The 15264-nt window shown below is 50.0% G+C and overlaps 1 protein-coding gene and 1 long non-coding RNA gene across 4 annotated transcripts in view; one reads left to right on the forward strand and one right to left on the reverse strand.

Moving 5' to 3' along the window:
* Positions 1-1810: 1810 nt before the first annotated feature.
* Positions 1811-15264, forward strand: part of mroh1 (maestro heat-like repeat family member 1) — a 141921-nt gene continuing 128467 nt past the window's right edge. For both annotated transcript variants that reach the window (XM_063044670.1, XM_063044671.1), the window contains exons 1-2: positions 1811-1861; positions 3115-3326. In XM_063044670.1, coding sequence (XP_062900740.1) covers positions 3305-3326 — 22 coding nt within the window. In that variant the 5' untranslated portion in view covers positions 1811-1861; positions 3115-3304. The remainder of the gene's footprint in view (positions 1862-3114; positions 3327-15264) is intronic.
* LOC134343683 (uncharacterized) lies at positions 7708-11560 on the reverse strand. 2 transcript variants are annotated; one of them, XR_010017320.1, is made up of 3 exons: positions 11393-11560; positions 10839-11042; positions 7708-8873 (listed from the first exon to the last, which is right to left on the reverse strand). It is a non-coding gene; the product is annotated as an uncharacterized LOC134343683 (long non-coding RNA). The 2 variants fall into 2 exon arrangements; XR_010017319.1 differs by having other exon boundaries at positions 11381-11560.

Genomic DNA, 15264 nt, shown 5'->3' on the forward strand with positions numbered 1-15264 from the left:
ACCTTCTGTCCAAGACCTCTTTCAGAGTCGATGCCTCCAGAAGACACGGTACATCATTAAAGACCCCTCTCACCCTCTCCATGAACTGTTTGTTCTTCTGCCATCAGGCAAACGTTACAGGAGCATCAAAACTAAAACCACAAGGCTACTAAACAGCTTCCTCCCACAGGCAGTCAGACTGCTAAATAGCTGCTCCACCTGACTCTGCTTTGGACACTTTTAACTTGCACTGGACACTTACAACTGATTTTAACTGACATGTGGCTGTGGTGTTTTACTATTTATTGTTATGTTTATTATTTAGTGTTGCCTTTGTTATGTTATGATTGCACTGCCCCTGGGAAACGCTGTCTCATTCTGCCCTGCAGAGCTGATGTACGGTTAGAATGACAATAAAGTTTTTAGAATCTTGAATCTTGAATCTTGAAAGATATTCATTTCATCCATGATATTCTTTGCATTCTCCTCAAAAATCACATCTCTGCTGCTTCAATTCGTTTCCTCATGTTACTAGATATTGTCCAGCATTCTGAGCCATATAACATAACTGGATAAATGTAACATTTCAGTGCTCTGAGGCTGGTTGTCATGCCTAGTTTAGTGTTGGTCAGTATACTCTTCATTCCCCTAAAGGTGTCTTTTCCCATCCCTATTCTTCTTTTGATGTCAAAGTCGCACCTGCCATCTGATGTCACCCAGCTTCCTAAGTAGCAAAAGTTCTGTACTTGTTTTATGTCTTCCCTGTTTATTCTCAGCCTGCAGATAGGATTCTCCTTCTTTTTGGATATCATCATACATTCTGTCTTTTTGCGATTGATAGATAGATCCATTAGGGAAGTTGAAATCCCCCGTGACAACAACCCTGGTATTCCCTTAATCTGATGAGGTATCTGTTCCTCGATGTCCCGCTGGCTATTGGTGGGGAGTGGGTGGTTCTGTGGTACAATCCCAGGGCACCCTGAGTTCTACCCAAATGGACTCAATGTCTGACCCCTCCATCATGCCTCCTCTGAGTGTAGCTGTGATATTGTCGCTGGTTAATAGGGCAACTCCCCACCCTCTTTTACCTCATCCTGTATCTTTTCTAAAACTTCGAAAACCTGGTACATTAATCACCCATTCCTGCCCCTCTCTCAACCAAGTTTCAGAAACGGCTCTAACATCGTAGTTCCACGTAGTTCCAAGTTCATCTCCTTTACCCATAACACTCCTAGATTAACATACACACATCATACCCGTTATTTTGATTTTGCCTTTCAACACTTTCCCTGACATCGACTTTCCAATCCTTCCCGTACTGACCTGGGGCTTCGGTTCCCAGCCCCCGCAAAATGAGTTTGAACTCTCCCGAGTAGCAGATCAGAAAACCTCGCAGCCAGGATATTGGTTCCCGTGCAGTTCAGGTGCAAGCCGACCCTCTTGCAGAGGTCAGCCCTTCCCCAGTGAAGTTTCCACCCGCCCCGCAGCCACTGCCTCATCCGTGCGATCGCCCCATTCCCGGCACAGGGAGTCATCCGCAGATTGCAACTTTACACGTAAATCAGTAATGTAATGAATCGGATTCAGGGTAGGGTCAAACTGATGAGGACGGAGAATTCAGCAGCCTGAGTGACGGGGCGAGACACCCTCCGGAGCCGGACCTGGACCCGGAGTGACTCGGGGGGTGGTCACCCCTCCGCCCCGCTAGGTGGCGCCAGATCACGCCACTGCCCGCCAGCATCAAAGATGGCGGGGCCGTGACGGTTCGCGAAAGGAGTATGCGCGGGTGCCGGTGCCGCGCCCGTCTCCCCGTGAATCCCCACGTGACCCGGGGCGATCATGTGACTTCCCTCAAAGAGGCGCTTGTGACCAGACGGAGAGGGTGAGTGCGGTTGGAGTGGGGAGGGCAGGGGAGAATGGGAGGGTTCTGGAGGAGAATCAGACCCAAAGGGGGAGCAGCCCGGTGCATACGACAAGCAGGGTAGGGGTTGACAGACAGACAGACAGACACAAACAGCATGGGGCAAGTACAAAGGTGGGTGCTGGTGACACACACACTGCACCAATGACAGGTGAAGGTATAATCAGAGCCTTGAGGATGCAGAGGCGTAGAACCTGAGAAGGAACAAACTATTTTCCAAACAGGGAGAAAATTCAAAAAAATCTAGGTGTAAAGGGACTTGGGAGTCCTTGTGCAGGATTCCTCAAAAGTTAGTTTGCAGGTTGAGTCGGTGGTCAGGAAGGCATTCATTTCGAGAGGACTAGAATATAATATAAAAAACAAAGATGAGATGCTGAGGCTCTATAAGGCATTGGTCTTGGAGTCTCGGTGAGCAGTTATCCAGGAAAGGTTGTGCTTATGTTGGAGGGTCCAGAGGGGTTTCATGGAGATGAGGGGGTTTGAAGGCTCTGAGCCTGTACTCGCTGGAGTTTAGAAGAATGGGGGGGAGGGTAAATATCATTGAAGCTTATTGTGTATCGGAAGCAACAGGAATTCTGCAGATGCTGGAAATTTAAGCAACATACATCAAAGTTGCTGGTGAACGCAGCAGGCCAAGCAGCATCTATAGGAAGAGGCGCAGTCGACGTTTCAGGCCGAGATGTCTCGGCCTGAAACGTCGACTGCGCCTCTTCCTATAGATGCTGCTTGGCCTGCTGCGTTCACCAGCAACTTTGATGTATGTTGTGTATCGGAAGGCCCAGTTAGACATGGAGAGACGTTTCTTATAGTAGGTAAGTGGAGGTTAAGAGGCCACAGCCTCAAAATAAAGGGACGTCCATTAATAACAGAGATGAGGAGGAATTTCTTTTGCCAGAGGGTAGTGAATCTGTGGAATTCATTGCCATAGCCAGCTGTGGAGGCCCAGTCATTGGGTATATTTAAGGCAGAGGTTGACAGGTTCGTGAATAGTCAAGGCATCAAAGGTTACGGGGAGAAGGCAGGAGAAAGGGGTTGCGAGGGATAATAAGTCAGCCATGATGGAATGGTGGAGCAGACTCGATGGGCCGAATGACCTCATTCTGGTCTGATGTCTTTGGGGAGTGCAGTGTTCAATGGCTGCAGTACGCGGGCAGAATCCGATGAAACTGATTGTATTAAATTGTGAATAATTTCAAATGCCTTTTGCTTTGCAGATGCAGGTGGCGAGAAATGTCCACGTGTGCCCACATGGATGCCCGGCCCTGGCATCTGTCTGAACGTCACAACTCCGTCTAACCGTGGGGAAGAGAGTCGGCGCAGCCTGGAGAGAGGATTGGACTGCGGTGAGCAGCCAATGACGACAGGGAGCAGAAGTCAGCAGCTCGTGTCGGCGATGTGGTAACAATGAGTAACAACTACACAGAAAGTGAGTTAGTGTGACAGTGTCACAGTGTGTCCTCCTGGTGAAATCAGCTTCCCCCGGGTGTGTGTTAGTGTGACAGTGTCACTGTGTGTACTCCCGGTGAAATCAGCTTTCCCCCGGGTGTGTGTTAGTGTGACAGTGTCACTGTGTGTACTCCCGGTGAAATCAGCTTTCCCCCGGGTGTGTGTTAGTGTGACAGTGTCACTGTGTGTACTCCCGGTGAAATCAGCTTTCCCCCGGGTGTGTGTTAGTGTGACAGTGTCACAGTGTGTCCTCCTGGTGAAATCAGCTTCCCCCGGGTGTGTGTTAGTGTGACAGTGTCACCGTGTGTACTCCTGGTGAAATCAGCTTCCCCCGGGTGTGTGTTAGTGTGACAGTGTCACCGTGTGTACTCCCGGTGAAATCAGCTACCCCCGGGTGTGAGTTGGTGTGACAGTGTCACCGTGTGTACTCCCGGTGAAATCAGCTACCCCCAGGTGTGAGTTGGTGTGACAGTGTCACCGTGTGTACTCCCGGTGAAATCAGCATCTTCCCGTAGTATGAGACCCTGCTTCAATGTAGTGGATGTTTCTTCTGTCAGGGCCAGTATCATTACAGTGTTGCGTATTGAGCTATGTGTCGTATGTCAGCTTGTGCACACAGTGTGCAGAATACATTTTATTATCTGGTGGTATTGTTCTTCGTGTTCAGCCGCTGACAGTAGCTGGCCAGAGTCCTCTGCCCTGGGTATTTTTCCCTCTCAACTGCACGGGTGCGCAGTAACTGAATGGCTGCCGTGCACATATCTTTCGTTGCCGCACAGCAAAGGAAATTTATTTTGTGCCTCTCTAAAGTAGTTTTCAGACTGTCTAATAATTCCTTCTCCGAGCAATGGTTGGTCTGTGCAATTTGAGGAAACGTTGGTTCTGGGCCGCTCTTTCACATTGTCTCCAGGCGTCACCCATCTTCTTTGAGTATCCTCCCTGTCCTCGGGGTGAGGTCTTCGAAGCTTCAGTTGGTGTCTCGTTGGGATTGCTAGCCCCGTGGCCAGCTCTTTTCCTTTCACCGCCGTGTTTGGGACTGTCCACGGCAGGGTTATCTGTTAATATTACTGTGCATTCTGTATGGGATATACGTGCTGTTTTGCACCTTGGTCCTTGAACGAAGGCTGTATACGTTCTGTACGTGTATACGGCAGAATGATAATTGAACTTGATAAGACATAAGAACAGAATTAGTCCTTTTGATCTGTCGTTTCTGCCCCACCATTCCATCATGGCTGATGTATTTACCCTCTCAATCCCATTCTCCCTGTAACCTTCCATGCCCTGACTCATCAAGAACCCATCAACCTCTGCCTTAAATGTACCCAGAGAATTCTCCCCCACAGCCACCTGTGGCAACGAATTCCACACAATCGTCCCTCTCTGGCTAAGGAAATTCCCTCTCATCTCCTTTCTAACCGGATGTTCCCCTATTCTCAGGCTGTTCTGTCTGGTCTTTTACTCGCCCCACCACAGGAAACGTCCTCTCCATATCCACCCCAACGGGGCCTTTCAGCATTCGATCGGTTTTCCAGTGTAATCACTGACTATTCTGAGTGTCAGTATATGAACAAAGGACAGGACGGGACATTTGGCCCATAATGAAAGTGCCAACCATAATGGCAATTTAAAGCCTGTTTGTGATGCATTTCCTCCATGTTAGTGTTACAAATTCACACAACAGGAAAACAGGCCCTTTGGCCCATTCCTCCATGCTGACTCTGTTTATTTATATTTGTTTATTTAGAGATACAGTGCGGTCAGCCTTTCTGTCCCAGCGAGCTGTGCCACCCACCAACCCACCGATTTAAACCTAGCCTAATCACAGGACAATTTACAATGACCAGTTAATCTACGAACTGGTACGCCTTTGGACTCTGGGAGGAAACCAGAGCACCCGGCGGAAACCCACACACTTATGGGGAGGACACACAAATGTGACCAATTAACTGACTCACCCACCCAGCGAGCTTTTCCCATTGCCCTCTCATCCTCTCCTATCGTTGAACCTTCCCCCTTGCGTGGTTTCACCTATCACCTGCCAGCTTCTACTCCATTTTGTACTCCTTCTCCTCCGCGGCGCTCTGCATTTCCAGCATCTGCAGACTCTCCTTGGTCCAGCGAGAAGGCTTTTAAACATTTGTAATGCGCCCGCCTTAACCGCTATTTCTGGCAGCTCATTTCAAATGCGCACCGTATGAAGAAGCCACCGCCCTGATGTCCTTTTTAAATCTCTTGCCCGTGTGCTTTCACCCTGTCTGTACCCTCTTGATCTTCTATCCCTCGATCAGGTCACCTTTCAATCTCCCACGTTCCGGAGAAGAAAGTTCGAGTCTGCCCAACCTCTCCTTGTAACCCAGTCAACATCCATTCTGGCTCTCGTTCTAGTTGAATAACATCACAACGATAATGGGGTGCCCAAAACTACACGGTGGGGCGGGTCAGGGTTACCAAGCCGTGGGTGCGCGGGTCGGGGTTACCGAGCTGTGGACGCGGGTTACAGAGCTGTGGACGCGCTCTGTGGGTGCTGGAAGTGTGTCCTCCCCCAACCCCCAGGACAATTCTTGCTGATGTATTTGGCGTTAAGAAACTCATATCTCTGTAAGTTTCAGTGTCGTACTTGGGACAAATAAAGCTCTTCTCTTGTGCCAAGTTGAGGCCACCCTCAGGGTGGAGGAGCAACACCTTGTATTCCATTAGGGTACCCTCCAGCCTGGTGGCATGAATATCGATTTCCCCCTCTGGTGAACAGAATCCCACCCCCCCACCCCCTATTCCCCGCTCTGACCTTTTACTTCTCACCGGCCTGGGGCCCCCTCCTCCTCCCCTTTCTCCCATGGCCCACTCTCCTCTCCTATCAGATTCCTCCTTCTCCAGCCCTTGACCTCGTCCAACCCACCTGGCTTCACCCACCCCCTAACTATCCTCCTCCCCCAGCCCCACCTTTTGTCCTGGTGCCTGTCCCCCTTCCTTTCCAGTCCTGAAACGTTGACTCTTCACTCTTTTCCATAGATGCTGCCTCATCTTCAGAGCTTGTAAGTCCAGCCTTATACAGCTGCCACATAACTTCACAATTGCAGTACTCAGTGCCACTACTGATAATGGCCAGCATGCCGGGTCTGTCCTGGTGATGTCTGAAACGTCAACTGTTTATTCCTCTGCGTGTATGCTGCCTGACCTGCTGAGTTCCTCCAGCGTTTTGTGTGCGTTGCTCTGGGATGTCCAGCATCTGCAGAATCTCTTGTGTTTACAGCATGCCAAGTGTCATTTTCACCTGTGGTGCTTCCCCCAAAGTACAGAGGAAACTTGTTACCAGAGTTCGTGCATGTCACCATATACAACCCTGAGAATCATTTCACGTGCGAAGTGGCAGTCCTGGTCCAAACTCGAATCGCTGAAGGATGCTCGGCCGCTGTGGGAGGGCTTGAATGCCATTGCCTCCAGCAAAGTGAAACCCAGCAACGTGGCGGACAACTCCCAGATGAGCTCAATGCCTTCGAAGCTGCTTTGACTGTCAAAACATGAAGGCGCCTTCACGAATTCCCACAGCCCCCGACGGCTGAGATTTCAGTGAGATGGGTGAACCCACAGAGAGCGACCGTCCCTGACGGGGCACGCGGCTGGGTCCTAAAACTCAACAGGCTGGAGTGAACTCTGTGGTTGTTTTTCTCCACCCCTCCCCTCGTAGCAGACGGCTGTGGAGGCCAAGTCATATTTAGATGGAGGTTGACAGGTGCTTAGTTACAAAGGGCAAATAAGGTTTTGAGGAGATTGGGGCTGAGAGGGAAAATAAATCAGCCATGATGGACTGGCAGAGCAGACATCGAATGGCCTAATTCTGCTCCTGTGTCTTATGATCTGAAGATGTAAATTCATTAAACGTGTTGCCCTGACCCAGTGTCGGACATGAGCACGGGATTCTGCAGATACTGGAAATCTAGATCAGCACACACAAAATGCTGGAGGAACTCAGCAGGTCAGGCAGTGCCTATGCAGGAGAATAAACAGTCAACGTTTCAGGTTCTGGCATCCTTCGTCAGGACGGTGTTAGATTTTGTGCATGTGTGTCAGATGTTGTCAGCTTGTTGATTCATTAACAGTGGAATGTGCGTCCTGGTTGGATCGAGTGATTAGTGTTGGCAGACTGGATTGTGTCTGCTTGCTTCATTGGGTGTATGACTGTTGCCTTTGTTTTGAGTGGGTTGTCACGAGGCTGGGGACTTTCATTTGCCTGAACCTTCAGCACACACCAAGATTCGAGATTGTCGAATGTCATTTCCAGTACGCAAGTGTAAAGGGGAATGGAATAATTGTTACTCTGGATCCAATGTAGCATGAAAAAAACACTAAGATAAAGAACACAATAATAATGAACCACTTTAAATATAGATACACAAGAGAGCTTATATACACAGATTGATTCTCTGTCAATAAAGTGACACAAGGCACAGGAGTGTCTGTACATAAGGTGACTATCGGGAAATGATAAAGTAGTGGTGGTTGGGGGTGTGGAGGGGTGGGTTGTTGGGGGTGTGGAGGGGTGGGTTTGTGGGTGGAGGAGTTGATCAGCCTTACTGCTTGGGGAAAGTAACAGTTTTTGAGTCTGGAGGTCCTGGCGTGGATGCCACGTAGTCTCCTCCCTGATGGGAGTGGGACAGACAGTCCGTGAGCAGAGAGGGTGGGATCCTTCTTGATGTTACTGACCCCTTTCCAACTCCCTATACATGTCCTTGATGGCTGGTATCAGGTCTGCAGTCCTCGTTGAACTGACCATCGCCTCCTCTACCATGCGGATGAAGACCTTTCGGCCCACTGAGCCTGTACTCACTCTGGGTGTACTCCCACAAAGAGCTAGGAGGGGGATGAGAGGTGACTTGATAGAGGTACAGAAGATGATAAGAGACATAGATCGAGTGGACAGTCAAAGCCTTTTTCCCCCAGGGCAGAAATGGCTAATAGCACAGGGCATAATTTTAAGATGATTGGAGGAAAGCATAGGGGAGGATGTTTTTTGACACAGAGAGTGGTGCGTGCGTGGGTGGAATGTGCTATCAGGGGTGGTGGTAGACGCAGATGCATTAGAGACATTAGAGAGACTCTTAGGTAGGTTCAAGGATGATAGAAAAATGGAGGGGTAGGTGGGAGGGAAGGGTTAGATTGATCTTAGAGGAGGTTAAAAGGTGGGCACAACATTGTGGGCTGAAGGGCCTGTACTGTGCTATACTGTTCTATGTTCCAGTTGATCCTTCGGCCCACTGTCTATGCTAGCTCCTGGTGCATTCCACGTGACTCTTTGCATGTAGGTCGTTCTCTATCTCAGTGCCAACAACTCTCCTAAACGCCAGGGGTCAGTTAACTCAGCAATTCATGGACGTGCAGATTCCACACAGACAGCTCTGGAATTCAGGACCGAACAAGTCCACGTGGTCGTGGGGAAGATGTGCAGACTCCACATAGACAGCTCTGGAGTTCAGGACTGATCCTGGGTTGAACTTGAGTTCATTGTCATCTACGCAAGTCCACGTGGCTGTGGGTGAAAAGAAAAACTAACTTGCAGCATCACAAACACAGACACGTGGTATAAGCAGCATTCTCAAGGAAATCAGTAACAAATTATACACATTTTTTATGAGAAGGAATACAATTAGAACAATAAAAGATTTTATTTCAGTGCAAAATGGTTCTCGAGTTGCTAAATGGCAGTGATTCAGGTTGTCAGATCACAAAAGAAAATCTGCAGATGCTGGACTTGCCGAAGGGTCTCAGCCTGAAACATGGACTGTACTCTTTTCCGTAGATGCTGCCTGACCTGCTGAGTTCCTCCGGCATTTTGGGTGCGATCCGGGTTCTGACGGTTGTTTTTTTTTTCAAGAACCCACTGGTTGAAGGGAAGCGGCTGATCCTGAGCGTGGTGGTGTGGGACTCCTGCCTGATGGGAACTGTGAAGTGGTGGGGGTGGTTGATGATGGATGTTGCCTCCTGTCGATGCTCCTGATGGGGTGGGGTGGTGGGGGATCGTGCCCGTGAAGTTTTGGGCCCTGTCCACTACTCTGCAGACTCTGACGTTCCTGCACATTCAAATTGCCATGCAAGACCGCGCTGCAACCAGTCCAGATACTTTCAGCAGTGTACAGGGGTGTCCATTTATAACAGAGATGAGGAGGAATTTCTTTAGCCAGCTGGTGGAGAATCTATGGAATTCATTGCCGCAGTCAGCTGGGGAGGTCAAGTCATTGGATGTATTTAGAGAGGAGGCTGATAAGTTCTTGATTAGTAAAGGCATCAAAGTTTACGAGGTGAAGGCAGGAAAATGGGGTTGAGAGGGATAATAAATCGGCCATGATGGAATGGTGGAACAGACTGGATGGACCAAATGGCCTGATTCTGCTGCTTTGTCCTCTGGGCTTGTGATTTGCTGGGTGCAGGCTATCTTTCATGTTAACGCCCAGGAATTTAGAACTACTGACTTCCTCCAATGTAGACCGGCACACGGTCACCCTCCTTCTCCTTCCTGGAGTCAATAAACAGTTACTTATTTTTACTGACAGTGAGTGAGAGGCTGGTTCCTTAATGTTGTTTTAGCCTGGGGGGGCAGTGGGGAAAAGCCCCCACTACCAGTTAAATGCTCCCAATGGCGTGCACTTCAAATAGCCTCTGACAACCGTGTCTAACTCCTGGCCTTCACGTGTGGCCCAGCTACTAAGCCCAGCGGAACTGTCTACTGGCAGGAGGAGGGGCAAAGGTGGGTCGCTGGCACCTTAACACCAGTCGCTTTGGGCAGACGGGGCTCGTCAGCCGTGGTTGGCAGCTCATCTGGGAGAAGGAAAACTCTCCTGCCTTGCGGTGATGCCTCCTCATGGTGAAGACTTTGGGAGTAAACACGTACAGAAAAATCTGGAGCTGGGGTCCCTCAGGCAGTCCTACGTTGTTGACTGGCAACTCCTGAGATGCCAGTGGTCGCAAACTCTGCCACTCCTGTGGATTCATCAGCTGCGTGGAGAGGGGGAGCCAGCTGCTCTCCGTATCGTACTGCCCAGGCTTGTGTATTGTGTTGGCAGCTCGGATGCAACCTCCCTGATCGACTCCGACCAATGGAGGGCCTGAGTGAGAGGTCATTTTTGTAACACCACTCATCCAGGTGCCCTACCTTACGGCAGCTGAGGGGCGGCAGGTGTAACCACACTGTACCCCACCTGGGGAGTTGCCTCCAGTTGCATGCACACTTAACATTCGCATAGCAGCCTCCGCTGTGGGAGCTGGGGTGCTTTCAGATCAGCTGAGGATGCTGGGTAAGATGCCCGCCATTTTCACACATCGCCGAGGACTTAGAACATGAGAATTGTCACATGCAAAAGTCTTAGCATATGTAAAAAAAAATTCTGTAAAGCAAAGATGCTTTCCAAAATAAATGGAAAGTTTCTAAATATCAAAAATTACTATAAAGAGCAGTAGACATTAACAAAAATTAAATTAAATCCATGTTTGGTGTGACCTTTAAAACTGCATCATTTCTCATGGGTACACTTGTGCAGTTTTGTACAAAAATGGGCTGGCAGGTGTTCAAAGCATCTTGGAGAACTTGCCACAGTTCTTCTGCAGTCTTTGGCTGTCTCGCTTGCTTCTGTCTCTCCAGGTAATCCCCGACAGCCTCGAAGATGTTGAGGTCAGGGCTCTGCGGAGGCTATACCATCTGAAACTATAAAAATCTAGGGTGTTTCAAACTTCTGCATGGTACCGTACATCGAGATATACAGCAAAATGTGTTGTTCACGTCAGTGACCGGTGCAGTCCGAGGGTGTGCTGGGGGCTGCCTACCCGTGCCATCGACCCCGCCAAACAGTGCTGATGCTTTGGTGCGGATACGGCGTGAGGCACCCAGTGATCAGCCATGACACAAATATCAAACAATATACCAAGTGTGGATAAAGAATTATACTTTATAGCAAATTTTTAGTGATGGGTTAGTAGCAACAACTAAAAGAAGAGGCACTACAGAAGTAACTTATCAGTCTTGTGCACATAATATTTTAATACGTTGGAGCTCACGCCTCCGATTCCATCCACAACGTCCTTCCGAGACTCCGGCCACCCTCCGAACCCCCGAGGTCCGGTATCTGCCGCCCTGGGGCTGTCCGTTCCTCACACGTCCGTCCTCTCTGCTTGCCTCCCAAAAAAGCCCACGCTCCTCAACTCAGCACACATATACAAGATAACAGAACACGACTTCCATTGGCCAGCAAATGAATACAATTTCCATTATCACTAATTATAACCCAAACATGCTGTTACAGAGAACCCCTTGCTCAGCAGTTAACAGTACGAGAAGCCATTTTAATATAACACCTCAGAGAAGCCATTTTGTAATAAGCAATTAACAGTTAACAGTCCACCTAGTATTACTGAGAACCCTACGCCAGCATGCCCACAGCTCACTAACCCGTAGGTACTTGGGGCATCCGGAGGAAGTCCACACGGTCACAGGAAGAACACAGAAACTTAGAGGTGGGAATTGAACCCAAGCTTACAGTCGGTGTTGTGAAGCGTTCGACTAACCACTACACTACCATGGCTAGGTTCCTGAGGTTTGAAGTGTTGCACTCCAGTTCAGACTCTGAGTTGCTTGTTGGCAGAGCGGTGTGAGTAGAACAGCACAATTAGGCCATCAAGTCTGCTCTGTCACTCCATCATGGCTGATTTATTATCCCCCTCAACACCATTCTCCTGCCTTCTCCCTGTAACCTTTGACGCCCTGACTAAATCAAGAACCTATCACCCTCTGCTTTCAGTACACCCAATGATTTGGCCTCCACAGCCATCTGTGGCAATGAATTCCACAGATTCACCTCCCTCTGACTAAAGAAATTCCTCCTCATCCCCGTTCTAAAGGGACGTCTCTATTCTGAGGCTGTCCCCTCTGATTCGAGACTCCCCCACCATAGGAAACATCCTCTCCACATCTACTGAAATATGTTGTGAAGTTTGTTTTGACATGGCAAGATGAAAATATTACCATAGATTATTGTTATGTCCACTCCCCATGGTAATTTGATTTGCTGGTTTATTTCCACTGAGTGGATCTCATTGCTTACAGGTGTTATTGATTACTTATTCCTGCACTGATCAGCAATTAGCCTTCCATGTCAGGCTGGCCATTATATAATCACCTGCATATTTATTCATCAGTAGTCAGAAGTGCCTTGTTACTCCTCAAAGGAGATTTAATCAATATTTGAGATGACTGGATGAAGTGGATCAGCCCATGATTGAATGGTGGAGCAGACTCGATGGGCTGAATGGCCTACTCCTGCTCCTATATTTTATCTCTCGTGAGAATGCTGATCAGTACTGTCTGTTCACTCAGCTCCTGACAGACAGTAATGTGTTGTTGAACAATATAACCACCTTCGAACTCCAGCTACACCAGGGCTGGAGTTTACCTGTCTGCCGAGCTGAAGGAAATGGGGAAAACTCTTGATCAAGGGCAGAATTGTTACTAACAAAAGTAATGAGCAGTGAATGTGAAGGATAGTGAGGAAGTGTTCACTGTCCATTCAGAAGTCTGATGGTGGTGGGGAAGAAGCTGTTCCTGAAACATTGAATGTGTGTCCTGAGGCTCCTGTACCTCCTCCCTGATGGCAGTAATGAGAGGAGGGGATGTCCCAGACGGTGAGAGGGTTATTTATGACGGATGCCGTCTCGAGGCCCCGCCGTTTGACAGTGTCCTCGATGCTGAGGAGCTTAGCAGCCATCGTGGAGCTGGTTGTATTTGTAACTTTCTGCAGCTTTTTCTGATCCTGTGTGCTGGTGCCTGGAAACCAGGTGGTGATGCGAACAGAATACTCTTCACAGTACACCTGTAGAAATCTGCCAGAGTTTCTGGTGGCATATCAAATCGCCACAAACTCCAAATTAGTCTAAACACAAAATACTCTGCAGATGCTGGGGTCAAAGCAACACTCACAACACGCTGGAGGAACTCAGCAGGTCGGGCAGCATCCGTGGAAACGATCAGTCAACGTTTCGGGCCGGAACCCTTCGTCAGGACTGTAGGGGGAAGGGGCAGAGGCCCTATAAAGAAGGTGGGAGGAGGGTGGGAAGGAGAAGGCTGGTAGGTTCCAGGTGAAAAACCAGTCAGGGGAAAGATAAAGGGGTGGGAGAGAGGGAAGCAGGGAGGGGATAGGCAGGAAAGGTGAAGAAGGAATAGGGGAAAACACAATGGGTAGTAGAAGGAGGCGGAACCATGCGGGAGGGGATAGGCAGCCCTATTTCACTCTGCCCCCTCCCCCCAGCTGCCTATCACTTCCCTCGTGGTTCTGCCTCCTTCCACTACCCATTGTAAATTGGGGAACTGCTTTACTGAGCACCTCCACAGTAGAACTTCCCAGTGGCCAAATATTTTACTTACTATTCCTGTTCTGACATGTTAGTCAGAGGAGCAACACCTTATATTCTGTCTGGGCAGCCTCCAACCTGATGACAAGAATATCGGTTCCTCCTTCCAGTTAAAAAATATCCCTCCCTCTCCCTTCTTTACTTCTCTCCCCCTTCCCCCTTCTTTTCCCTCAATCTCCCCTCTTCTATTCCCTCACCCTCCCCTCTTCTATTCCCTCACCCTCCCCTCTTCTATTCCCTCACCCTCCCCTCTTCTATTCCCTCACCCTCCCCTCTTCTATTCCCTCACCCTCCCTCTTCTATTCCCTCACCCTTCCCTCTTCTATTCCCTCACCCTCCCCTCTTCTATTCCCTCACCCTCCCCTCTTCTATTCCCTCACCCTCCCCCTTCTATTCCCTCGCCCTCCCCCTTCTATTCCCTCGCCCTCCCCCTTCTATTCCCTCACCCTCCCCCTTCTATTCCCTCACCCTCCCCCCTTCTATTCCCTCAATCTCCCCTCTTCTATTCCCTCACCCTCCCCTCTTCTATTCCCTCACCCTCCCCTCTTCTATTCCCTCACCCTCCCCTCTTCTATTCCCTCACCCTCCCCTCTTCTATTCCCTCACCCTCCCCTCTTCTATTCCCTCACCCTTCCCTCTTCTATTCCCTCACCCTTCCCTCTTCTATTCCCTCACCCTCCCCTCTTCTATTCCCTCCCCCTCCCCCCTTCTATTCCCTCCCCCTCCCCCCTTCTATTCCCTCCCCCTCCCCCCTTCTATTCCCTCGCCCTCCCCCTTCTATTCCCTCACCCTCCCCCTTCTATTCCCTCACCCTCCCCCTTCTATTCCCTCACCCTCCCCCCTTCTATTCCCTCACCCTCCCCTCTTCTATTCCCTCACCCTCCCCTCTTCTATTCCCTCACCCTCCCCCCTTCTATTCCCTCACCCTTCCCCCTTCTATTCCCTCACCCTCCCCTCTTCTATTCCCTCACCCTCCCCTCTTCTATTCCCTCACCCTCCCCTCTTCTATTCCCTCACCCTCCCCCCTTCTATTCCCTCACCCTCCCCCCTTCTATTCCCTCACCCTCCCCCTTCTATTCCCTCCCCCTCCCCTCTTCTATTCCCTCACCCTCCCCTCTTCTATTCCCTCACCCTCCCCTCTTCTATTCCCTCACCCTCCCCCTTCTATTCCCTCACCCTCCCCCCTTCTATTCCCTCACCCTCCCCTCTTCTATTCCCTCACCCTCCCCCTTCTATTCCCTCACCCTGCCCCTTCTATTCCCTCACCCTCCCCCCTTCTATTCCCTCACCCTCCCCTCTTCTATTCCCTCACCCTCCCCCTTCTATTCCCTCCCCCTCCCCCCTTCTATTCCCTCCCCCTCCCCCCTTCTATTCCCTCGCCCTCCCCCCTTCTATTCCCTCGCCCTCCCCCCTTCTATTCCCTCCCCCTCCCCCCTTCTATTCCCTCGCCCTCCCCCTTTCTATTCCCTCGCCCTCCCCCCTTCTATTCCCTCGCCCTCCCCTCTTCTATTCCCTCACCCTCCCCC

This window comes from Mobula hypostoma, chromosome 3 (assembly GCF_963921235.1).
Source record: "Mobula hypostoma chromosome 3, sMobHyp1.1, whole genome shotgun sequence".
Lineage (NCBI taxonomy): Eukaryota > Metazoa > Chordata > Chondrichthyes > Myliobatiformes > Myliobatidae > Mobula > Mobula hypostoma.